Here is a 26,255-nt window from a genome sequence, read left to right as displayed (position 1 = left end):
GAGCAAAGATTTAACATTTTCTTCTATGGTTACAGATAGGCCTGCCTCCTTCCAAGATTCATTAGAAGGGGAATTTCCAAACCATAAAATGAGCATTCTAGTGATGGGCAACCAAAATAATTTTTAAAGGCAAATATCCACTAAAGTGGTCATTAATGATTCTCCATGATGAACATGAGTTTTTAATCATGTGTTAAACATTCAGTAAGTTCGGCAGGGAAGTTCTTTTAAGGATTTCTATCCCTCATTAAATTCCTTTCTAGGTTGAAATGGTAGTTTTGGAGATAGAATAAAAGATTGGTCAAAATACCAGTTGTTTGATTTATTTGCATTATTATTTTTTCACCCATCAGTTTTCCTGCACCAGAAAATCATTAACTGCTGATTATATTCCTCCACCACGCCTTGTGTTTTTTCGGCACTCAGAATTTGTGATATTACAAGCCTCTTACCTTTTAAAAATTAAGTTGTCTCTATTTGCGACCTCCGTGGAAGTTCAAAATCTTATTGCTTGTGGTATTTTAATTTTATTTTTTTAGGAGATGGTCATGAGAGTTTCTCTCATCAGAAACTTCAGAATGGACGGCTCCGGGCCCTTCTGATTATATACCAGTGAGCTTGATATGAAGTAGAATCTCTCCCACGCACTAGAGAAGGAAGCCCTGACACCAATGTCAAGACCAAATGGTCCTCCAAAAAGATTGTACTGTTTTACATGCCCACCAACAGCTTACATTTGATGTAAAAGAAGGAGACTTGGGAAATTTCTGCTCTAGATCATATTCTACTGCCTTTATATCAATAATCTGGAATTTTTCTCTAGTCTTTTACCTTTAGACCATAATTTCTCCTTTTATTTTTCTCTGATACTGCACATCTATAGAAGACTGTCCAATAATCATGCATTTGGTAAGTTGATCACACAGCTTTAAAAATACTTTACAGCAAAGTGAGAAAAAAAAAAATGTTGAGTTGCAATCCATGTGCAGGTTGGTAAAGCTGTAGTTTAAACCTTGGTTACTTAATTCAACTTGATTCATCCCTTGGGGGAAATTGGCAATATCTGGAGTCATTTTGGTTGTCACAGCTGGGAATGGGGAGGGGCAATGCTACTGATATCTAGCAAATAGATGCCAGGGATATTGCTAAACACCCTACAATGCACAAGACAGCTCCCTACAACAAAAAGTTATCCCATGTAAGATGTCATTGAGGCCGAGGTTGAGAAATCCTAATGTGAACACAGTGACTTTCATAGGCATTTCCAGTTTTCCTTCCTCCATAGCTCTTTCCCTTCCTGGCATAGAGACATCTCTTCTGGCTCTCAGGTACTTAAAGAAGCAAAATTCTTTCTGAGTGGTCACCCCACATCTCATCCTTACGCCTGAATTGTAGAAGATCAAGTCACACCCTGATCTCCCATTCTGGAAATTATTTGAACAAATTTACCTCGGTAAATATTCCTTAGTTTTGAGCCTTTACTGAAACACTTTTACTCAGTTATGTGTATTTGAAGCTGAGACTTAAACAAACTCAACTCCTATTCTCACCACGCAGTGAATTTGTGCCCCTAGTTTTGCTAAACAATATAGTCCTGAGGCTCCATGGGCATCCAGCTTCTCCACCTACTGCCTCCGTCGCCTTGGAAAGTCACATAAGCTCTCCCTGCTTCATTTCCACATCTGTGAAACGATACTAGTTCAATGATCAGATGAAATGATGTAAAAGTATTGAACAATCTATAAAACAGTAGAATGTTTGTTTTTACCGTTATTCTTCTTTTTCTCTCCAACTCCTTTCTATACCCTACTTCCCTGTGGTTAATACGTGTAGGCCTCCCTGATAAGGATGTCATACAGCATACCAGTTAAGCATTTGCTTTTAGCAACAAAATCAGCATACCTATAACTTGCATTTTTATTACACTTGCTCCTACCCATATAGACAGTGAATCTATGTAAGTCACATGTTTTGAAAAGTAGAGACGGAGTCACACTGCAATTGGACCATCCCCAAATCTGGCAGAAAAAAAATTATAGATGGTTCAGGATTTTTACTATATGGTGCCTGGGGATTGAAAACAAGATGAATCATCATAAAATATCATATTTTCTTATAAGAATAATCTTATGATTTGTGGTTGAAAAAAATATGGCATCAAATAAATCAAAGAAAGAAGACCAACTTCTAGAATCTTTAAAACAGAAATATACTCCAAGCCATAAAAAATAAGCATAAATGTGTCACACATATTGACACACAATATTTTTTATTAGTCTTAACATTTATAAGACTTTTCTGTTGATGATTTGGCTAGTTTATGTTTTCTGAAAACACACAGCTCATGGAAGTTTGAATTGTTGTCTTCTTTTCCCCTCAGTAACTTTCCCTAAAGTTAGCAGAAATAATCAAATTCTTTCCATCTACCTTAGAGGGCCTTGCAATGTTGAGCTCATTATTCATACAGTCACTGCAGGATCCAAGCGTGTGAAGCTTTCCCAAAGAACTTTAGTTCTCCACTGCCTGTATGCTCCAACATTGGGTGGGAAAACAAACCTCAAAAGGAAAGCTATAAAGAAATGAGTGGCGTAAAGGACAATCCCAGTGTTTTGGCCGTGAGCACTGGAAGGTGTTAATGAGTTGACTGTTGATGAAGCAGAGAGCCTTTCCAGGAGCAGGTCAAGGAAATGCATTCTCTCCCCTTATCATATTGCTCCCCTGAAACAGCACTGTGACGTACCACTTCAGAGACTGTGAAATGAGTGAGTCTATTCAAGACAAAGTGAATTATAGGTGTTAACCATATACACATTAGCATTTCTAGTAACCCACCTTTCAGTTTTATAAAATATGATTCCTTTACCCCATGTCTATTCTTTAGTAAGTATATACATACAAAGGAAGACATTTCAGGATTATTATAGTCAGCAATGTCATAAATGCAGACATTTTAATGAGTCCATCTTGAATGAAAAAATCCATTTCCCTCCAGCTACAAGCATGGTTTTGGAAGTTATTCTTGATGCATACGATCAGACTTAGCACTGTCTCCATATTGTTACTGTAATTAGCACTGGCAATTTATTGCCTGCTCTTGAAGGCAGATTGTTGTTTAATAGTCCAGTGAGAGTTTAGTTCTTCCTTTAAGAGGTCTTAAGTTGTGTCATGAACTCAACTCAATGTGGCAGACTTTGTAAGCTAATCTCTCTCTCTCTTTATCCATCCAGTCTGGTTTAGTTCCCTAAGGATCCATTTCAGAAATTGCTGTCACTTGAGGCAGTGTGACATTTGCTTTTCCATTATAAGCTCAGGATTGCAAAGTTAACACCTCAGAGACTAGTCATCTCAACCCAGGGATGTGCCCTAAAATTCAGGGACTGCCAAATGTGAGCAGTGGTGCCTGGCCCCAGAATCCACGTAGGTGTGGATTAATAAAAGGAAAAACAGCATACTTCCCAATGGATTGTATTTTGTCTATAACAACATATTTGTTTCTACAAACCATATAAACAAATTATCCTCTAATAATTCAATATAAAAAGTGAAACATAATTCAGAACAAAGAAGAAATTCAAACATCTCAGTAGAGTAAATTCTGTTCACAGAGAAACATCTACAGTAAGTCGGAATCTCCCCTTATTTCTAAATTAAACATCTCTGTTTGGTCAAGTTAACTCACTATCTTCCTAAAATGGGTGAGGCTGTTTAAGCTTAGCCTACTCCACTCTAAAAATGAATCTAGATCCTTTGAAGTGGAGGGGCCTAGGCAGCTCTAGCACCATACTCAAGCACTCCAGTTGTTTGCCCAGCCAAACGTTGTGGCCTCCCAGCTTCATGGTCACCACCCAGCCCCATACACCTGCACACACAACATGGCCCTCTGTGCGGCCTCTCTGGTTCAATTCTTCCTTGGACTGTCCCTCATCAGCACCTGCTGCCTGGAACTCAGTGCTGATATCATGCATTAATTTTGGAGGGTCTAATCAGGGCATGGTGAAGAACGGGCTTCCTTGAAACTTCATCTTGAAATTGTTTAACTACCTATAAGGGTCTTAGCTGTTCATGACACTGAATCTATCTGAGGCACATAATCTAAAGGAGAACTTGAGAGAGGCAAGAGAAATGAAAAATTGAATTTTAGACTTGTTAGACTTTCTGTATGATGTTAATGCCATTTTAGCACTGCATTGTTCTTACCACTTTTGAACAGTTTATCAGTAATATTCTATAGGTCATACATTTTTCTTGCCCAAGAAAATCCCTACAACACATTCAGCAAGTCCACATTATTGTCAGGACTTACCATGACTTTTCTCTTACACATTCCTACCAGCTGGCCCACCCAATCCCTAATTCTACCAAGCCTATACCTGCCTTGGCTTTTGTAATTGCTGTTCTCTCTGCCTGGAATGCTCTCCCTACAGACGTTTGAGTGTCTCACTCCTCCTCGAAGTCTCAGATCAAATATTCTGCTCTCAGAGAGGCCTCCTTTGACCTTCCTATCTAGCTAATATTGCCCCCCTCCAACAACATTCACTATCATAACATCATTCTTCAGTTTCTTCATAGCACTAAATACTACCTAAGTGATCTTATTCATTTACTTGTTTACTATCTGTCCCTCCCATTAGGATATTTATCTCCATGAGAACAGGGGTCTTATTTTTCTTAGTCACCACTCTCTTCTTGATTCCTAAAACAGTGTTGGGCACTGGATAAATATTTATTGAATTAATTATTTGTTGTAAATTCTTATCATGTTTGAATATCTGGTAGAGCTATGTCCACTTTATTACTCTTTCCTGTCACTTTACTTTATAAATTTTTTATCACAATGACTGAAACTAAACTCCTTCAAGTGAATTGGATGTAAGTTCTGCTCTACGTACATATATGACAAGAAAAATAACTTTATTTTTCTGATTCCTAAATTAATATTTGTTGATAAAACCTAGAAAATATAGAAAAGTATAAGGAAGAAAGCAAGAATTCAACCACACTCCCACAATTCAGAGAATGGCATGATTAATATTTGATTCTTTCTGGTATTTTTTTCTGTGTGTGTGTCTATACACAGACCCTGCAAAATTAAGGGTCCTGCACCCAATTCCACCATGTGTGTATATGGCGGTGTGGGTTTCCCCACACCAACAAGCAATGCCAGGACACCAGGTGGATGCCCTACAATTCAACTCAATTCTGACACTATCTACTGGGAGAAAGTATCGGATTCCACAGGTTAAGGGTTCAGTCTACAAGACTCTCCCCCATCTCCAATTTTAGACACCAGTCACAAGCCTAGGCTGTCACTTGTCCTTCTGACAACTGGCTATAGATTGGAGCTTCCTACCACCTCTTCCTTGAGTTCAATTAACTTGTTACAGCAGCTCACAGAACTCAGAGAAACACTTTATTTACTGGATTACCGATTTATTATAAAAGGATATAACTCAGGAGCAGCCAGATGGAAGAGATGCATAGCGCAAGGCATGGGGAAAGGGCACGGAGCTTCCATGCCCTCTCCAGGTGCACCACTCTCCCAGCACCGCCACATATTCACCAACCCAGAAGCTCACCAAAGTCCTTCCTTTCGGGTTTATATGGAGGCTTCATTACATAGGCAAGATTGATTAAATCATTGGCAAGTGGTGAGTGATTCAACCTTCAGCCTTTCTTCCTTCCCTGGAGGTCAAGGGGTAGGACTGAAAGTTCCAACCCTCTAATCACATAGTCAGTTCTCCTGGCAAACAGCCCCCATCCTTAGATGGGTCCAAAAGTCACCTCATTAACTTAACAAAAGATACTTTATAGCTCTCATCACTTAGGAAATTCCAAGAGTTTTAGGAGCTTTGTACAAGAATCAGGGATGAAGACCAAATATATTTTCTTGTTATAAATCACAACAATATTCTTACAAATCCATTTTTATACAGTTTTACTATCTCAAATTAAAAGTACATACCATAGTTCACCAGTTCTGCTGAACACTGTTCTGTCAGCACTTACCTATGGGAAGGTAAGTCAGGTGATATAAGGGGAAGATCAGAGACGCAATAAAGGGTATTTTCATTTTTTACCTATATGCAATGATGTTTTCTTAAAACTTTCAAAATAAGCATTCATTCATGTATTACTTTTGTAATATGGAAATAAAAGAACATGGCCTCAGTTAAAGTTGTCATGGCCTTATTTAAGATTATTCTCTTTTTATGTACTTTGAAGCAGACCTCAAAATTCTTTTCAAAAATTATTTAGACCCTGCTTGTGAGAGTTTTCTGGGCCCATCACCATGCAAAGTGAGGTGACTGTCTTTTCAGGAATGAATCTTGGATCATTAAGGTCCTTAATTATGCTAAGATAATTCACTCCGTTAATTCAAGAAATATTTATTTAGCACCTACTATGAGCTGGTGTAGTAATAAATATCTATATATAACTTACAGCAAGATAGACAAGATTCTTGGCTTCATTAAGCCTACTTTCTAATGCAAGAGGCGACCAATAAATAGGTATTTTACTCAGGATGGGCTAGGTTATTCTGCCATAACATACAACACCCAAAATCTTAGTGGCTTAAAACAAAAGATTTATTTCTCATTGATGCTACATGTCTATCACCAGTTGCAGGGGAATTTTCTTCTCATTGTTACTCAGGAACTCAGGCTGAGGGTTGTCACCCTATTGGAAAGAGTGCATTGGAGGAACTCACGATGGCAATTAAATGTTTAACTGTTTTGGCCTAGAAGTGATTTATATCACTTTTGTTCACAAGTCATTTGCCAGAACTAGTCATATGGCCCCGCCCAAACACTAGGGGGCCATAAAGTGCCCCAAAGGGGGAAGCATGAGCAGGCAAGACCAGCAACTACAAGGGTTGGCCTTTCTGATCATTAGATATTAGGTTTACCTTTCTTCCCACATGCAAAATATATGCATACTCTCGTCCAGGGAAATAACCCAAAAAGTTCTATCATAGTATCAAACTCAAAGTCCAGGATCTCACAGTAGTCAGTAGTCTTCATCTGGAGACATGAACAAATAAACAAAATATCTCCATCCCCCTCCCCGCATAACTAACATATAATGGTAGAGTAGGATCAGGATAACCACCATAAACATGCCCATTTGAAAAGGAGAAGAATGAGATATAGATAGCAATTATTAATCTGTGGTAATTTTGGAATCCTGCCAGGCAGACTTTGTGAGGGTCCTCTACTCTAGGGTTAGGAATGTTCCTTGATTAGGCTTCAATTCTGATCCATGGCAGACTCCCCTCCTCCATTGGATTGTTTTCTATGGTTCTTAGCTCCACCTTCCACCTTCTAGGGGCGTTCTTCTCCATTATCCTCCATGTCCTTATATTAAGTGAGCACTGGAGAGTATGTCCTCTTTAGATTTGGGGCAGTTTTCTCAGACTACTTCCTGCCCACAGAAGATTGAGGCCCAAGGGTCATTTTAAGTCTCATTATATGCTATGAATTATAGCATTCACTGGTGGATATTTTGGCCCCACTCTTAAAACATTTAGTCATCTCTTTCTATGTTTGATTCAAGTGAGTTCCATGTGCCATAGTCACAGCCACTGTACTTCCCGAGACACAAATTTTTCTTTTGTTTCTCTCTCGTGGGCACCATCAGAGAGAACCCATCAGCCTTTGTCAATGGGAAGACCTGTACCATTCTATCCAACTGAAAAGATTTACTGGACACCACTTTAATCAATGCAGAGGTTTTAGTCATGAGTGTGACAGTCATGTCCTTGATTTGATCCTTGACACAAAGAATTCTAATCAGCTTTTGTTGCTCATCTCAGTATTGTTTTTTACTGATGGAGGATGAGAATCATTTGTATCTTCCAACTGTGCAAGTCTCCAAATTTTTGGACTCTATAATCTCTCTCTTTTTTTATTGCAAGCTGGACAATTATTTTCTGAATTTATCTTATCCTGTAGTATCTCATGTAATCAATATTTACCAATACCCAAATGAACCTAACAGACATATACAGAACATTCTGTCCAACAGCAGCAGAATATACATTCTTCTCAAGTGTACATGGAATATTTTTTAGGATGGATCGTATGTTAGGCAACAAAACAATCTCAACAAGTTCAAGAAGATATAAATCATATCAAATATCTTTTCTGGTCACAGTGGTATGACATGAGAAATAGGAGGAAAGCTGAAAAATTTAAAATATATGGAAATTAAACAACAGAACTTTGAACAACCAATGGATCAAACAAGAAGCCAAAAGGGAAATAAAAAAATACATTTAGACAAATTAAAATGGAAACATAACATACCAAAACTTATGAAATGTGGCAAAAGCAGTTCTAAGAGGAGAGTTTATAGCTATAAATGCATACACCGAGAAAAAAGAAAGATCTCAAATACACAACCTAACAATACACCTCAAGGAACTAGAAAAGAAGAACAAACTAAGCCCAAAGTTAGCAGAAGAAAAGAAACAATACAGTTTAGAGCAGACAAATTAATAGAGAATAGGAAAATAGAAAAGATTAACAAAACTAAGAGTTGGTTCTTTGAAAAGATAAACAACATTGACAACCTTTACCTAGACTAACCAAGAAAAAAAGAGAAAGGACTCAAATAAAATTAAAAATAAAAGAGGAAACATTACAACAAATAGCATAGAAATACAAAGGATCATAAGAGACTACCATGAACAATTTATACACCAACAAATTGGACAACCTAGAAGAAATGGATAAATTCCTAGAAACATACAACCTAACAAGACTGAATCATGAAGAAATAGAAAATTAAGCAAATCAACAATGAGTAAGAAGAACTGAATCAGTAATCAAAAACTTCCCAACAAAGGAAAGCCCAGAACCAGGTGGTTTCAGTGGTAAATTTTACCAAACACTTAAAGAAGAGTTAATACCAACCCTTCTCAAACTCTCCCAAAAATTATAAGAGGAAGGAACTCTCAAACTCATTTTACAAGGCCAGCATTACTTGTATATCAAAGACAGAAAGGGAGACAACAAGAAAAAAAAATAAAGGCCAATATCCCTGATGAATTATGGATGAAAAATGCTTAACAAAATACTAGCAAACTGAATTCAACAGTACGTTAAAAGACCATACATCATGATCAAGTGGGATTCCTCCCTGGGGTACAAGAATTGTTCAACATACACAAATCAATCATGTGATAAATCACATTAATAGAATGGAAGATAAAAATTATATGATCATCTCACTAGATGCAGAAGCAGCATTTGACAAAATTCAACATCCTTTCATTATAGACACTCTCAGCAATTGGGTATAGAAGGAACTTGACTCAACATAATAAAGGCCATATATGACAAGCCCACAGCTAACATCATACTCAATGGTGAAAGCTTTTCCTCTAAGCCAAGTGAGCCCAAATTCACTACCTTTATTCAACATAGTACTAAAAGTCCTATTCAGAGCAATTAGGTAAGAAAAAGAAATAAAAGGCATCTAAATTAGAAAGGAAGAAGTAAAATTGTCTCTGTTTTTAGATGAAATAATCTCACATAAAGAAAATCCTGAAGATTCCACCAAAAAACTGTTAGAACTAACCAATGAATTCAGCAAAGTGCAGGATACAAAATCAACATACGAAAATCAGTTGCGTTTCTCTCTCTCTCTCTCTCTCTCTTTTTTTTTTTTGGTGAGGAAGATTGGCCCTGAGCTAATATCTCTTGCCAATCTTCCTCTCTTTTTTTTCTTCTCAAAGCCCCAGTGCATAGTCATATATCTTAGGTGTACATCCTTCTAATTCTTCTATGTAGGATGCCACCTCACCATGGCTTGACAAGGGATGCTAGGTCTGCGACGAGGATCTGAACTGGTGAACCCCAGGCTGCTGAAATGGAGTGCACGAACTTAACCATTATGCCACCAGGCCAGCCCCTAGTTGCATTTCTATGCACTAACAATAAACTATCTGAAAAAGAAACAAAGAAAGCAATCCCATTCATAATAGGATCAAAAACTATAAAATACTTAAAAATAAATTTAACCAAGAAGGTGAAAGACATATACAACTCAAAATTATAAGGCAGTGGTGAAAGAAATTGAAGAAAACACAAACAAATGGGATAATATCCCATGTTCATGGATTGGAAGAATTAACGTTGTTAAAATGTTCATAGTACCCAAAGCCATCTATAGATTCAATGCAATCCCTACCAAAATTCCAATGGCATTTTTTAAAAATCCTAAAATTAGTATTGAACCACAAAAGATCTTGTGTGCAATCAAGAAAAAGAAGAACAAAACTGGAGGTATCATACTTCCTGATTTCAAACTATATTACAAAGCTATAGTAATCAAAACAGTATGGTACTGGCATAAAAACAGACCAATGGAACAAAATAGGGAGCCCAGAAATAAACTCACACATACATAGTCAACTAATATTAGATAAGGAAGCCAAGAATATTCAATAAGGAAAAGATAGTCTTTTAAATAAATGGTGTTGGGAAAACTGGATGGCCATATGCAAAAGAATGAAATTGGACTCCTATCTTATTCCACTTACAAAAATTAACTCAAAATGGATTAAAGACTTAAATATAAGATCTGAAATCATAAAACTCCTAGAAGAAAACACAGGAAAGATGCTCCTTGACATTGGTCTTGGCAATATTTTTTCAAGATGACACCAAAAAATTCAGGCAACTGTGATGAGAAAAATAATTCTCTAGAAAAACAACTTTTGTTTTTCTGAGTTGCTGCCTAGGCATTTTACAGTATAATAACATGCTCACACCCAGAGTCAGAACGTTTAGATAAGGACCTGAGCTTAGGATTCCAGTCATAAATTCCCACTTTATTTTTCCTGGGGCACATTTTTAAATAACCACTTCAACTTAAGCCCCAGAAAAGTTAGTGACCTCTGCCCCAACTGCCTTATAAGTAATAGGTGATTGCTACCTTGCTTTCTTATCTCCTGCTCGCTTATGACCCGAGACAGAGGACCGCCCTTCCCCTGGCTCATTGCACCCTTTTGCTTCTGGGATCTGTAAGTAACAAATCTTGTGACTCTACTTCCTTTGCATGGGTCCCCTGAAACTGTGTCTTCAATCAAAACGACTTCATGGGTTTCACTTCCCCAAAGTGGGACCTCAGATGCTGAGGGAGCTACCTGCCACCCCTACCTTTGTAGTTTGTACCTCTGCATTCAGCCAGGTCATAATCTGTATATTCTTAATTCAATATACCATGTCTGGCTTCTCAGCACAGCAACAAAAGCAAAAATCAACAAGTGGGACTACAACAAACTAAAAAGGCTCTGCACAGCAAAAGAAACAATCAACAAAATGAAAAGACAATCTATGGAATGGAAGAAAATATTTGCAAATCGTATGTATGATAAGGGGTAATATTCAAAATGTTTAAGTAACTCATATAACTTAATAGTAAAAAACTCCAAATAATCTAACTAAAAAATGGCCAGAGGCTCTGTACTGACATTTTTCCAAAGAACACACACAAATGGCCAACAGGTATATGAAAAGATACTCAAAGTCACTAATCATCAGAGAAGCACAAATCAAAACCACAATGAGATATCATTCACACCTGTTAGAATGGCTATCATCAAAAAGAGATAACAAGTGTTGGTGAGGATGTGGAGAAAAGGGAACCCTTGCACACTGTTTGTAGGAATGTAAATTGGTGCGGCCACTACGGAAAACAGTATGGAGCTTCCTCAAAAATTAAAAATAGAACTACCATATGATCCAGCAATTTCACTTCTGAGTATATATCCAAAGAAAATGAAAACAGGATATTGAAGAGATTTCTCTACAACCATGTTCATTGCAGCATTATTTACAATAGCCAAGACAGGAAACAACCTAAGTGACCATTGACAGATGAATGGATAAAGAAAATGTGTGTGTGTGTGTGTATACACATATACATTTATACATATACAATGGAATATTATTCAGCCCTCAAAAAGAAGGAATTCCTGCCATTTGTGCCAACAGGTATGAACCTTGAGGATGTTATGTGAAGTGAAATAAGTCAGACAAAGAAAGACAAGTACCATGTGATCTCACTTATACGGGGAATCTAAAAAAACTGAATAGATATAGAGAGTAGGTTTGTGGTTGCCAGTAGCAGGGAGTGGGTGAAGGTGGTCAAAGCTACAAAATTCCAGTTATAAGACGAATAAATTACGTGGATCTAATGTACAGCAAGGTGACTACATTTAACAATACTGTATCATATATTTGAAAGTTGCTAAGAGAATAAATCTTAAAAGTTCTTACTGCACACACACAAAAAGGTGACTACGTGAGGTGATGGCTATGTTCACTAACCATACTGAGGTAATCATTTCACAATATGTGCATATAAGAAATAAACACATGGTACACTTTGAACTTACACAATGTTATACGTCAATTATATAAAGCTGGAGGAAAAGAAATAAAAACATGTCCCCCACACCAAAAGGTTACCGACACGAGCCACCAGCTTTCCACTTTCCAGCCTCTTCTCCTAGAGCTACAAGTTTACAGGGTACATTATGTGCCTTCCACGCATCACCATGCTATCACAAGAGATTGCTTTGCCAAATATTTCACTCCTGTGACTATGAGTCACTATCCTCATAGCTTCTACTATCACTTCCCTTGTTATGTACCACCTAGCCCCTAAGCCAATGCCATCTATATAAGGTTTTTCTTCCACTAACACCTCCCTTCTGACAATAATTTCTCTATTAGTCAGAAGATTGGCTCAGTGTTGCTGCAGTAATAAACACCAAAATCTCAGTAGCTTGAAACGATAAGAGTTTAATTTTCCTCCATACTACATGTCCATCATGGGACGGCAGGGGAGCTCTGCGCATTGTGGTCACTCAGGAACCCAGCCTGACTGTGTCACTGCTGTCTCACATGTTGCTGGTTGCTGTAACAGAGGGAAAAAGAGCTCTGAAGGGTCTTGAATTGGCAAGTCTGGAAGTGACTCATATTACTGCTGCTCACAACTAATAGGCCAAAATTAGTTACATGACATTACTCAACTACAAGGAAGCCAGGAAAAGTAATCCTCTCTTGTGTCCAGGATGGCAGACAAAAGGAAATAATTTGTTTAACACCATAAATACCTACCAAAATAGACAAAAAAATAATGAAAATATTCGTGATAAGTGATGTGAAGGGGAAAAAGCTGGGTTATATGGTAAAAGGAACTGAGGGACCTATTTAAAGTGGGTGGTCTGGGAGGCTTGAAGAGGTAACATTTGCACTGAGACCTCAACAGGCACAAGAAGTGAGCAAGAATTAGTAGAACATTCCAGACAGGAAACAACAAGCATAATGGCCCGAGGCTGGAATGAGCTTGGTTTTTCCTGAACCTGAGAGATGAGATCTGTGGGAACCAAGGAAGCAATGAGACAGGAGGGACCATCAGGGTCATATCAGAGAGGGCCCTGAAGGCCATCGCAAGTAATTAGGATTTTATCCTAAATGCAATAGGAAGCCATTGAAAGGTCTTAGGACAAAAGTGCATGTTTGATTTATGTTTTAAAAAGGTAATTCTGGTTATGTGGGAAATTACTTGGAAAAGGGTAGGAGTGAAAATGGGTAGACCAGCTGGGAGACTACTGTAGCGGTGCAGACTGAAATGACAGTGGCGGAGAAGGGGTGTCTAGGGGCGATAGTCAGTAGTGAAGATAGCAAGAAGTGAACCATTTAAGATACATTTTGAAGGAGTTACTAATGGATTGAATATCAGGGAAAGAATGGGAAAGGCAGGAGTTATTTACAACTCCCATTTTCAAAGATAAACAAAGCCAGACACTAGTAAAGTGGTAAGGACAGATTTTTTTCAGTAATAACTATCACAATAGGGAAAAGAGCCTAGTGTGAACTGAACTCAATTTCAATTTGTACAGAGGTGAATGAGTGTTTTAAAGAGAGAATGAGGGAGTAGGGAGGGGGGCAGGTAGGGCTCAGCAAAGTCAGAGAAGTGACAAATAGAGGAGGTTAGGCAGTGGAAGTGATGGGGCCAGCTATGTCTGCTAGCTGGCAATTATCCAAGTTAGGATTCTACCCTCCTATAGAGACTGGAAGACAGAGGCCCTATCCTCAGGCGTTGGCTGGAACAAACACTAAACAAAATTTGGGCAGCTTTGAGTTTTCTCAAGCTGGCACTTTAAGGAGGACTAGGGTCATTTTAGGAATGTGGCCTTGAGCAGTTAGGAACCATGTTAGTGTTTATTCAAGTCTTTATAGACCAAGGTTTGAGGCCTAATTGAGAAGAGGGCTCAGAGGAGCCTGGTTTGAGTTTGGTGAATGAGAGCATCTTTGTCACCATGTTTTTGGTTTTAGTGATACGGTGGTTACTCGTGTCATTCACAGAGATGGGGAAGTCTAGAGAACAACTAGGTTTAGAATCTAGAGGAGACCAAATCCTATTTTGGGCACGCTAAGTTTGAGACATTCAAATGGGTAAGAAGTTAAATATAAGACGAGATCACAAAGGAGAAGTCTGGGCTAGATATATAAATCAAGAGCTGTGAGTATTATTTCACTCAAAGATCACACAGGTGAGAGTGTGAGTTAGAGAAGAGATAGGGACTCCAGGATTTGCCTAACAAATTCCTCCTTGAGATTTGTTTCCGGAAATATATCACCATTTATATTTCTATTTGTCAGAAAGCAGAATCAAGAGAATATCAATCAAGGTAGTCGTTCGATATTTGGAGATTTTTCTTTTGATTTAAAATCTCTATTTGCTATTTCTAAATGATAACAAAAAATTTACATTTATTGAACTCTATTGTTAGCCCCGTTTAACACATGTGGAAAACTAAACAGAGGTGGGTTAACTAACATGCCAGAGGTGGCACAAAATCAGTAAGCATTGGGTCTTGTATTCAAAACTAAGCAATCTGGTTCCAGAGTCTGTGTTCTCAGCCTCTATATACTACATGGCAAGCATAGTAAAGTAGCTTGGTTTGTTTAGTGGCTCATAAACAACAGACTTTATATATACATATAACAGTTTCAGTAAAGAGTTTTTACTGGATCTCTCTATGTTCATGTGTGCATGTCTGGATTATTAAGGTTGAGGCACAATTCTTCTGGTGGCTATGCCCCAAACTCTTTGAAGAGTAGAACTGACTTCACTAGAACAGTGCTGAAGCTTCAAATCATTAGAACGAAATGAACACAAAATTTTAAAAACAAATTGTACTGGACAGTTAGGTTTGCTCTGCCCTATGGCATTAAACAGAATTCCTATTCCTGGATATCATTTGCTTGTCACAGAGATGAGGAAAATTTCTTCCCCAGCACACACTAAAGTTTTTCCCTCTACAGAACATTATACATAGTATAGACCCACTGACTTCACACTGTTGTCTTGAGTACTCAAGAATTCCTTGAGGACAGGAATTGTTTTATTCCATCTGTCTTACTACATCCTTGAGGCCCAGCAGAGGCTGGCACGTAATAGGAGCCCAAGGGAGGCTTGATAGCGGAGGAAGGGAGGAAGAGGAGAGAGGGAGGGAAGATAGGAGACAGGAGGGAAAGAAAATAAGGGAAGGAACTCAAATCAAACACTCCTACTGGACACTTTTGGAAGGTGAGCAAGACGCCCTCCAAGGTTGTGTTTAAAAAAAAGTTTTTCCCATTTATGGTGCGCAGAAACGTCCCGATCCCCTCTAAAACACTGTATCTCTCCACTTGCTCTCTGCCCTTCCTGACCTCCAACCGCCTTCCCTGGCCTCCTGGCCCAGCTCTCTCCTCCCGCTCCACCCGTTAGCAAACCAGCCTAGCCACTGCGCCTGCGCACGCGGGCGCTCCGCCGCGGGGCCGTCGGGGCGGGGTCCGGAGAGGGGCGTTCCGCCGGGGGAAGAGGAAGAGGAAGTTGGGGGAGGGTCCTAGCGGGGAGTGAACCGGAAGTGTAAGCGCTCCTGCTGCTGTTCGCCCAGGCGGAACCTGTTCTGCTGGGCCTGGTGGCCGCAAAAGAACTTTCTTTCTCCCGCCCTAACGGTCGCTGCGGCCAACTGCCTCGCCCGCCTGGCAGCCTACCCCGCCTTCCCTCCTTCTCCTCCCCGGCTCCGCGCGGCCCTGTCTCTCTCTCGCCTGGCGGCATCCGCTTGCCGCTGCCACCGCCTCCTCGTCTTCTGCCCGGCCAACTGGCCCGCCCTGCTGCAGTGATGTGCGACAAGGAGTTCATGTGGGCCCTGAAAAATGGAGACTTGGATGAGGTGAAAGACTATGTGGCCAAGGTAAGCGGGATGAGTGGAGTGGGAGAGCACGGAGGTGGGATGGAGATGAGGCTGAGGAGGCTGATGGGCGCTGTGCTGGCAGGGGTGGGGGTGGGGGTGGGGGGCGGAGAGACATCCGGGATGGAGGTGGTACGCGGAGAGAGGGGACTCAGGCAGCGTCTAAACTGAAAGAAGGGTGCTGATAACCAGGTCCTGTGTCGGGTAACTGCCCTGGTGATACAGTCAGGCTCCTCTGGCCGCCCTGACCCCTGGGGGGAAAGGGAGGAGTGGTAAGCCGCTCTTTTCGCGGCCCTTTTGAACACTCATTCTTTGAGTCTGGCCCTCTTCTACGCTAGAGTTCTTTAAATCTTTCTTTGAATGAGATAATTCTCCATCTTGGACCTGCCCATTATTGAAGGAAGTAACCTAAGTGATTAGAATCAGAGGAACGTTTTATTTAACTTGGGGCCTGTTATGAGTTCAGAGTGTTCATTGACCGTGAAAAAGAGTACCCAAAATAGCAATAGTTAAAATTCTGACACTTGGTATCACTCCACTGTGAAGTCTTAACTTTGGGTGTGGCCTTCCTCTCCCCTGTTTTAACAAATACGTGTTTGCTTCAAGTGGCAAGATTGTCACTTAGCATCTGAGAGTGTTTAAGATAACTGAGTGTTTTTCAGACAACCATGTTTTAACCTCAGTTACTCCATCTTTATCCTTGATGACATCTGAAATGCTGCGTGTGTAATGAATAGTAATGCAGTTTAGTCACAGTATATTTGGGGGTAAAATCATGATGAAGAAAGCTAGTCTATAACCTAAATCCAGAATGTGAAACTGAACCCACATTGTGGTGGAGTGGTAAACTTAAAATTCCAAGCTGGCCTGCCTTTGGACCCTGACACTGTGCCTTTTGTAATTATGAGAGAACTTAATTAATTATGAGAGAACATCTGATTTTAATATGATGATAATCTAAAAAGAAATCTTCCAAAAGTATAACTTATGACATAATCATGGAAGGCATCTTGCTTCTAAAAAGTGTAACTTTAAGGACATAACCATGGAGGGCATCTTGTTCATCTTCTAAAAGTGTGAGAACCCAATCTAGGTTTTGGTTCTGCAAAGAATATGACCACTGGTATGGTGCTCTGTTTTTGCTTCAGAGATCTGTGTTAGGAAGCAAGTAAGCAGAAGCAGAACTTCGTAAAACTTGCAGGATTGTGCAAGGCAAGCGGCTGATAGTTCTTACTGTGTTTAATACCATTACAATTTCGACTTTTTGCATGCACGTTATTTGCTAAGTTGTTATTTGCAATGGATCTTTAGGACGCTGTTCACTGCCTTCTCAGCTAGTGGCGGTCTGAAGCCTGACTTATTGAATGTTTCAGTATAAGATTAAAGGGAAGAAATTACTTGAAACACTTCAGTCCATGGTACACTTTCAGTGATGGGACATTGCAGAACTCTGGAAGCGAGTGGGCCTTTGTTTTTCTGTTATGGAGGAACCTAGGCTATTTGATGTACTTGAAATATGAAAAGTTGGTAAGTACTGAGCTTACAGCCACAAAAATAACACAATTTATATAGTGTCTTCCTGATACATTATTTTATATCATCTTTGTGAATCTTGTAAAATAAGTCCTTTTGTTAGTCCCATTTTACAGATAAGATTACTGAGAGGCAGGGTACTTAAGGAAAAAAACCAAAAGTTATAGAGATAACAAATGACAGAGCCAGAACTTAGACTTTTAACTACTCCACTGGAGTCTCTCACAGTTAAAATGTAATTATGAAAGCATATGGTACCAAGATTTCTGGTAGGACGTTCCCAAGGTCCACATTCAGGCAGATAAATTATGTACAGAGTTCTCATTCACACAAAAACATTTATGTAAAGATATGTGCCAATAATGTTGGATTAATTTATTTTCATTTAGTTTTTAAATTAGATCATTATGTTCAGTTTGATTTTGTTTTTTCTCTATTACTACCATACTGCTTTCTCTCATTAACCAAAAAGATGGGCGTGAGAGGGAGGAGAAACATTCAAAGAAAAGTAAAAGGAAGTATTAAGAACTAGTTTATCCAAAAAGGTTTGACTGTAATGTAATCCTATGAACAGGCCATTGAGCTTTTTTCTTTCTTAGTTTTTATTAACTTGAATTTCTTCAAGTATCTTTGCTTTGTTAATGAAAAATAACAAAAATGAAAACGATCAAAAATAGCACTCCAGTTTTTATTGACTGAACTCCCTTATTGTGCCTGTTCATACTCTCGAGTCCTTGTAGTTTCTTCTGCTCAGCAGCCATCTTTCCTGCTTATTCATTGACTCACCTTTTCATCCACCAGTTTATGAACGCTCATTATTTTCTAAGTTTATGTAGTATGTATTTATCTGAGTAACTGTGTAGAAAGAAAATACATAAAGAAACATTGGGACTTGTCTAATTTTCCTTCTAAGGGGTGAGAGACTTTAAAATACTCTCCTCAGTACTCCTGTGAAGATCTCCCGCATTGTTAGCATAGAAGAATGGACCTGTAGGTGAAACATTTTAGTGTTTTCCCTTTTTTAAATTAATATTTTGTAAAAACCCATAATAATCCATAATAGTACTTTTCTACCTGTCTCTGACTTCTGTTCAGAAATCTGAAATATGGATAAGCATAAATTGTTGGTTTGGGGTGAGTTCTTGAACTCCAAAAAATCAGTTTAGAGTTCCCAAACCATTGAAAATTGTATGTTTCTAAATGTAAAAAAGCAGCATATAAAGAAAAATTTAGATTATTTCCATATTAAGTATTTATAATACTAAAACATCAGTTTGGCCTCTTGACAGACCTAAAGACCATGTTTAGTTAATTCGTTCATTTTTATTGGGCACCTTTCAGGTTCCAAGCCAGTCATGATAGTGAAGAAGTTGGACACAATGCTCAGGAAACTTCAGCATCTATATATTATAAGTAACATCTCACTTACATAAAATTCTGTTTGTCCGTTTGGAAAACAAGTGAAAGCTAGAAAGTATAATATTCATGAGCAGTGACAGTAGATATTCATCAGCTCGTTTTTGACCTATATCCTTCCTCTAGTGACCTTATTTTTGTGTTTGTTTTCCATTTCTGCCTTTATGTTAATTTCTCCCAAAGGCGTTAATTCGGCCCTTATGTGAGCTCCGGACTCCCTAATGGATAGTTCTGTTCAGATAAATTCCAAATGGAACTCACATTTTCTTCTCAAAAACTGTTTTTGTTGTTTCCATTTTGTGTAATGACGTCTTGACCTAACCATTTGCCCAAACTAGAAATTGGGGAATTTTCCTGAATTTCTGAGTGTTGTTAAGACCCCTTTCTTAGTCTCTCTCACCCATTCCTTACTCTTCATTCTTATCGCTGCTGCTTTAGGTTACTTGCTGCTGCTTTGCCTCCTGGACTGTGTTTTCCTTGACTGTGGTTTTCCCCTCCTTCCCGGTCAACTTGCACAACTTAGCTGGAGGGATTTCTCTGTAATGTGAATCTGAGCGTTATCTTTTTTCACCCAGCCTCCTTTGCTGCCCTTAAAATACTTTTGTGATTCCCTATTACTTATTTTTAAAAGGGCCAACTCCTCCTTGGTTTGGTATCCCAGGCCGTTACGATCTGGCCTGTGCCTGCCTTTCTGAACTCCCCTCTCTATACATGCTCTCCTCCAGCCTGTGCCATGCTGTTTCTGACTTGTATATCTTTACATGTACTCTTTCATCCTACTTGACCAAGTCTGCCCACCTCCATCCTAACCCTTGACCTGGTGAGCTTCTATTTATCTTCTTAGTTTAGATATCACTTCTTCCAGAAAACTATTTTGACTTCAGACAGAGTGCTACTTCTTTTACTGTTTCACTTATCTAGTTGCTGTGATTTGGTTGACATGTCTGTGATTAGGCTCTGGGTCTCTGGAGGGTAGGTACTATATTCTTTTTCATCTTTGTATCTCTAGTATGGTGCCAAGGAATTTCACACATTAAAAGCATGTGTTCCAAGTAAGAAATTCTTTTTCATTCTTAGCTTAGCTACATTTCAGCTACTTTATTAGTTATATAATAATAATTACCATTGACAGGATGACTTATATTGCCAGGTACTAGAAAGCATTCTGCAAGATTTTTACGTAAGTTTTCATTTGCTTTTTACCACAGCGTTTCAGTATAGGTAATAGTACTCTCATTTTAAGGATGAGGAAATTGAAGTTTAGAGAAGTTAAGTAACTTAACAAGGTCACAGAGTATCATAACTGGGTTTTAAACCCAGAGCTGTCTGAATCTGCAGCCCATATTTTGTTCACCGTATCAGTCTGCCTTGAAATGGTTATCTGGTTTCTTAGCTCACAGTAGCTTAGCATCAGCACATTAAGAAAATGAGAAAGGGGCTTGTAAGAGGCAAATACAACAAGTTATCTCTGACTATGAATAAAGACATAGAAAAATGGCTACAATTTAAAAAAATTTAACTGTAACAATTTGGAAATAGCACAGAGACAGCATCTGTATTGTCTTTAAATGTCGTCAGGGGCTATCTTCGCTTAAGGTGTGTCTGTTAAGAGACTGATTGCTTGATAGCGTGTAGAAACCATTTTGTATTTATAGTCACACATAATCTTATAATGTATATTTGTAATTATGGTCCTATACAGTACAGAAAAAGTTAAATTGTGATTATTTGCCTTAAGAAGAAACAAAAGTTAACTGGAGTATTGAGATTTCTATTCAGGATGGTTTAAATTAAACAGCAATTTTTTCAAAAAGTTTGTTCTTAAAATTTTGTATATTTGAGCACTGTGATGCCATGTACAGGTATAATTTTATTTAGGTGTCACATCGATCTGTGAGCTTAGTTAATATTGTTAGCCCCATTTTAGAGATTTTAGAGATGAAGAGACTGAGGCAAAGATTAAATAACTTGCCCAAAGTCACAAAACTCTTGAGTAGTGAGACTGAGTTTTGAACTCAGTTTCTCTGACTTCAAATTTGAATCTCCCTGCTCTTATTCTTCAGCGTGCCATTGACCTTCATTTCTCAGTGATGCTAGACAACACAAGGGGTTCTACATTTTTGAGGATATAAGTGTTAAAAATAATCACAGCGGCCGGGTGGCGCAGCAGTTAAGTTCACATGTTCCGCTTCGCTGGCCTGGAGTTCGCCAGTTGGGATCCCGGGTGTGGACATGGCACCACTTGGCACACCATACTGTGGTAGGCGTCCCACCTATAAAGTAGAGGAAGATGGGCACGGATGTTAGCTCAGGGCCCGTCTTCCTCAGCAAAAAGAGGAGGATTGGCAGCAGATGTTAGCTCAGGGCTAATCTTCCTGAACAAAACAAAACAAAACAAAACAAAAAATAATCACAGTGGAACGGTAGTCATCCGGTTAGACTACTTAGAGGTGAGCTTTGTGATAGATTTTGAGGATCTGACTCTCGTAGAGGTAAATGCTTGAGAGTTGTATTGATAAGTACTCCTTTATGATCTCCAGCAGGTCTGATATATGTTCTCTCTTGTTTACATGTGCTTCTGTTTCACTTGCTGTGAAACACTATACATCAGGTCTCCAACTTCCCTTTCTCTCTGGTTTCCATTCCTTCTCCAACCCCCATTCTAATTACATCTACCTTTGACACTCTGGTAGGTTTGAAAAGTAGTAATTGTGCACCGTTTGAGAGGATAGGATCTCTTGAAGCTGAGAAAAGTATGAACTCTAATTTTTAGAAACTGTAAGACTTACTGGGATCACTTTTCACTTTGCTAATAAAATAGGCAATTTAAAAGAGGTCCTAATTCAGTCTATCCTGGATTTATTAGTTTTATGCAGTTTGCTTTTTTTCCTTTCTTTTTTGAATTATCAGTTTCTTTGTTTTCATAAAAATTTGTCACTGTGTTATGCCCTTTCTACAGCAGGGCTGGTGACCCAGTCAGAAAGAAGATATGGTAGTCCCCCCTTATCCATGGTTTTGCTGTCCACAGTTTCAGTTACCTGTGGTCAGCTGTTGTCCAAAAATATTAAATGGAAAATTCCAGAAATAAACAATTGATAAGTTTTAAATTGTGCGCCATTCTGTGTAGCATGATGAAATCACCAGGTGTCCCACCCAGAACATGAGTCGTCCCTTTGTCCAGCGTATCCGCACTGTATCCTCTACCCGCCTGTTAGTCACTTACTAGCTGTCTTGGTTATCAGATCGACTTTGTGGGTATTGCGGTGCTTGTGTTCAAGTCGACCTTATTTTACTTAATAATGGTCCCCAAGCCAACTTTATTATTAGTTGTTGTTGTTAATCTCTTACTGTGCCTAATTTATAAATTAAACTTTATCGTAGGTGTGTTATGTATAGGAAAAAACATAGTATATATAGGGTTCGGTACTGTCCTCGGTTTCATGCTTTCACTGGGGGTCTTGGAACGGATTCTCCGCAGATAGGGGGAACTACTGTATATCAGTTTGTATGAGATATAGGTACCCTCAGCAGATACAGGAAGTTTAGTATAGATATTTTTTTTAGTCTTTTAATCTTTTTTCTTTGACTGTAAAATAAAGGAAGATCTTTTTATATTGAAAGGCAAGTGTTCACTAAGATGTTTGTAGGCTGTATATAATGTTTTGCTTTGAGATTTTAAACATTATCCTTACACTTAGTGCTGACAATTAAAAGTATAATGAATTAAAGCTGATTTAAAAATAATACATGCTTATTATTTAAAAGACAAAGCTGTACTGAATAAATAAAGCGAAACAACGTGTCCCATTGCCCATTCCCCTTACCCAGGTGGTTTCTTTCTTTAAAGTATAGATTTTAGTATGTATTTTTAAGACAGAAAAGTATTAAAAAGATAAAAATTGTCCCATAATCCTTTCTGGATAATTCCTATTAACTTTAAAAAGTGAATTTAATTCAGATACAGATTAAAAAATGTAACAGCTATGGCTCCCTTCCCTAGTCTCTGTGAACAAAGTTAACTGTTCTTAACAGGTTCATGTGATTAATTTCAGGAAAACATTGGAAAAGTCTATACATACTTCTGCACTTTGTTATTTTAAATTTCTTAATAATTTATCTTAGGTTCCATGTTGAACTTTTTTCTCCCATCTCTCCCTCCCTCCCTTTTTAAAATGGTGCATAGTATTCCATTTTATGGATATACCATAATTTCTTTAGATCTCTATGATAATCATTTTTTTCCAGTTTATTTTTGTAATTAGACAACGTTATTGCGATTACCTCTGTATATAGACCTTGACAACTTTTGAGGCTTTATCTGCATTATCCTCCTGATGAGTTTATCAATTTAGGCACACTCAGTAGCACATGAAACTGCTCATTCCTTCACAGCATCAGCAGCACTGGGCGTCATCACTCTTTTTGGTTTTTGCCATTTGAATAGGTGTAAAATGATTTGTTGCTTCAATTTGCATTTTTATAATGAGGAAGTCAAACATCAGAACTTTGTTAGCGTTTGTATTTTCCCCAAATTTCGTTTGTGTCTTTTATTCATTTATATATTAGGTAGTTGATCTGTTTTTTATTGATTTGTTTGAGCCTTTTATAAACTAAGGAAGTTAGTTTTTTATAATATGCTTTGCCAACATTTTTCCCAGTTTGTCTCTTGACTTTGTCTATTTTATTTTTGTTCTACAGCAGTGTTTAGTTTTTACATGGTTTAATATATCACTTTTTCTCCCTTTTGTGACTTGGATTTTGTGTCCTGTTTACTGAGACCTATTTCTTCTCCTCTCTAAGATTATAAATAATTTTTATCTTTCTTCTAGAACTACTTTTTTTTTGCATTTTTTGCATTTTAGGCGTTTGATCCTTATGTACTTTGAGGTAAGGCATGAAATAGGAATATAGTTTCTGCATTTGTTTTTCAACAGTTTGCACACCATTTATTGTATAATTCCTCTTTACTAATCTGAACTCTTATCTTTATCATAAACAGAATTCCAATATGTGTCTAGATTTCTTGCTCTTTTTCTATCCATTTTAGTATCCATTTTAGTATGGATAGTAAAAGTAGGATGGAGCCACTTTCTCTCTTATGTTTTCTTTAGAGTTTTTGCAAGAGGGTTCCTTTAAGGTTTTTTTCCTTGTTTCCATCATCTCAGAGAAAATATGAGCATTTTTGAACCTACCTCACATTTAACCCATGTCATCATAAGCATTAAACATTTTTTTTCTGGAATGCTGACATAATGTGATCTGAAGAACATAATGCTTTAGCTTTTAATTCTTTATGAAGTATCTTAGGATAGGAGGATATAATGCACTATGGAAATATTCTGTATCAAAGTATTTGAAACAGTGAAGTTGTGTTTAGGTAATCAGACCACAGCTACATCAAAGGCCACCTTGTAATGAGAAATATGGCTGAAAGTAATTTTTTACAACTGAATCTTTACTATATAAATAGTTCTGATAAGGTTGGAAGCTTGACTTTTTCTTTTTTTTTTAATCTATAAAACATTACAAGGGTGGAGAGGAGCTATGATTACTGAAAGCAATGAGAGAAGAAACAAAAACAGGAGAAGCTGACCCAGGAAAATGAAGGGGCAAAGAGTCATGTTGCCTTAAAGTTCCTGAGGCCTATACAGTAATTAATATGTATAAACGTAACCTTGAGCTTCAAGAAAAGTTTAAATTTGGCCTATTTGTCTCTTATTTAAAAAGTCAGAGATATGCAAGATATATTTTGGAACGATTTCTATTTGCCTGTATAAAATAATGGAGATTTTGATAAAATAACATTTTGATACTTAGGTCTAAATTCTTGGCTATCTGAGAAATTTAGATACCAAAAGAAAAGGTTGTAGATAATAAACATTTTACCCATAGTATAAAAGAAGCTATAACACTGTCCTTAGGGAATTTGAAATTTCATTGTTGGTTTAACCATACTGTAGAGATTAAACGTCTTCACTTTGGAATTAAACCCTCCAGCCCTGACCATCAATAAGATGGTCAATAACTGGATCAATTTGAGTGATGAGTTAAACTGCTAAGAACTTGAGTTTCCTCAATTAGGGAAAATGGGGATAATAATAATAAAACCTACTTAATATATGTAAACTGGGTACCCGTTTTCTTGGCATATGGTGAGTGCCTATAAATGTTAGCCATTGTTACTAATAATAATAACCATAAATTTGTCCAGAAGCAAAGCTACTTAAAGATCATCTAGTCCACCTCCCTTATTTTGTAGATAAAGGAAAATTAGATGTTATAGGGCTTGACCCAGATCATACTGCTTATTAAGATTAGGACTGTAATTCAATTTTCCTGAACCTGAACAGGGTTTTTTCACTACATGAAGGTGTTTTCTAATAAAGTGCTTTATACTAGCTGTTACCTCTGTTGGAATATTCTTTTTTGCCCCACCCCATCTTCTTGGTAAATTTCTGCTTATTTTTAAAGTTTTTGTTCTGTGTGGCATTCCTTGACTATTTATGCAGTTAATCCCTCATTTGTGCCAGTGTGGTATCTAACATAGAGCTTTCTTAATGTGTTTATACTCCAGTGTAGAAGTTTCTTAAACTTGACAGCTATGGGCTCCTGGCTTGATGGCCATGTCCTTGGACTTGAATTTGAAAAACAGTGGCTTTGGAGACTCAAATCTTGCTCTTTGGAATATGTTTTGAATGTTCAAAAAAGTTTTATCTTAATGACTGCCTAAAAAAACAAAGGTGCATGTGTTGTAGTGGATCACTTGTTACCTCTCAAACTTGAGAACTCAGAGACTCGCCTCCCCAGAATATTCCTGCAGATCTTGATTTAAGATACAGTGTTGTAGCTGGGCATTTGTCTTCTCGGAGGTGGTTCTTCACGGCATTTGAAGCCCCTTCCTGTCTTAGAGGAGTGCCCTGCTGTTATGAATCTTGGCAAAATGCAAGACCTGGTTCCTACCACAGCAAAGCCAAAAAGGACAAATAAATTGCTTTCTTGTGCCCATGCTTAGCAAATGAGCCCATAACCCAAACATAGCTAATTGGGT

The 26,255-nt window shown here is 38.1% G+C and overlaps 1 protein-coding gene across 1 annotated transcript in view; it reads left to right on the top strand.

Moving 5' to 3' along the window:
• Window positions 1-15,838: 15,838 nt before the first annotated feature.
• Window positions 15,839-26,255, top strand: part of MTPN (myotrophin) — a 57,196-nt gene continuing 46,779 nt past the window's right edge. Inside the window, exon 1 of the mRNA XM_014839346.3 lies at window positions 15,839-16,261. Coding sequence (XP_014694832.1) covers window positions 16,190-16,261 — 72 coding nt within the window. The 5' untranslated portion in view covers window positions 15,839-16,189. The remainder of the gene's footprint in view (window positions 16,262-26,255) is intronic.

Source organism: Equus asinus, chromosome 1 (genome assembly GCF_041296235.1).
Source record: "Equus asinus isolate D_3611 breed Donkey chromosome 1, EquAss-T2T_v2, whole genome shotgun sequence".
In the NCBI taxonomy this organism is placed as follows: domain Eukaryota; kingdom Metazoa; phylum Chordata; class Mammalia; order Perissodactyla; family Equidae; genus Equus; species Equus asinus.
The sequence above is the reverse complement of the archived record's forward strand: the minus strand, read 5'-3'. Positions and strand labels throughout refer to the sequence as shown.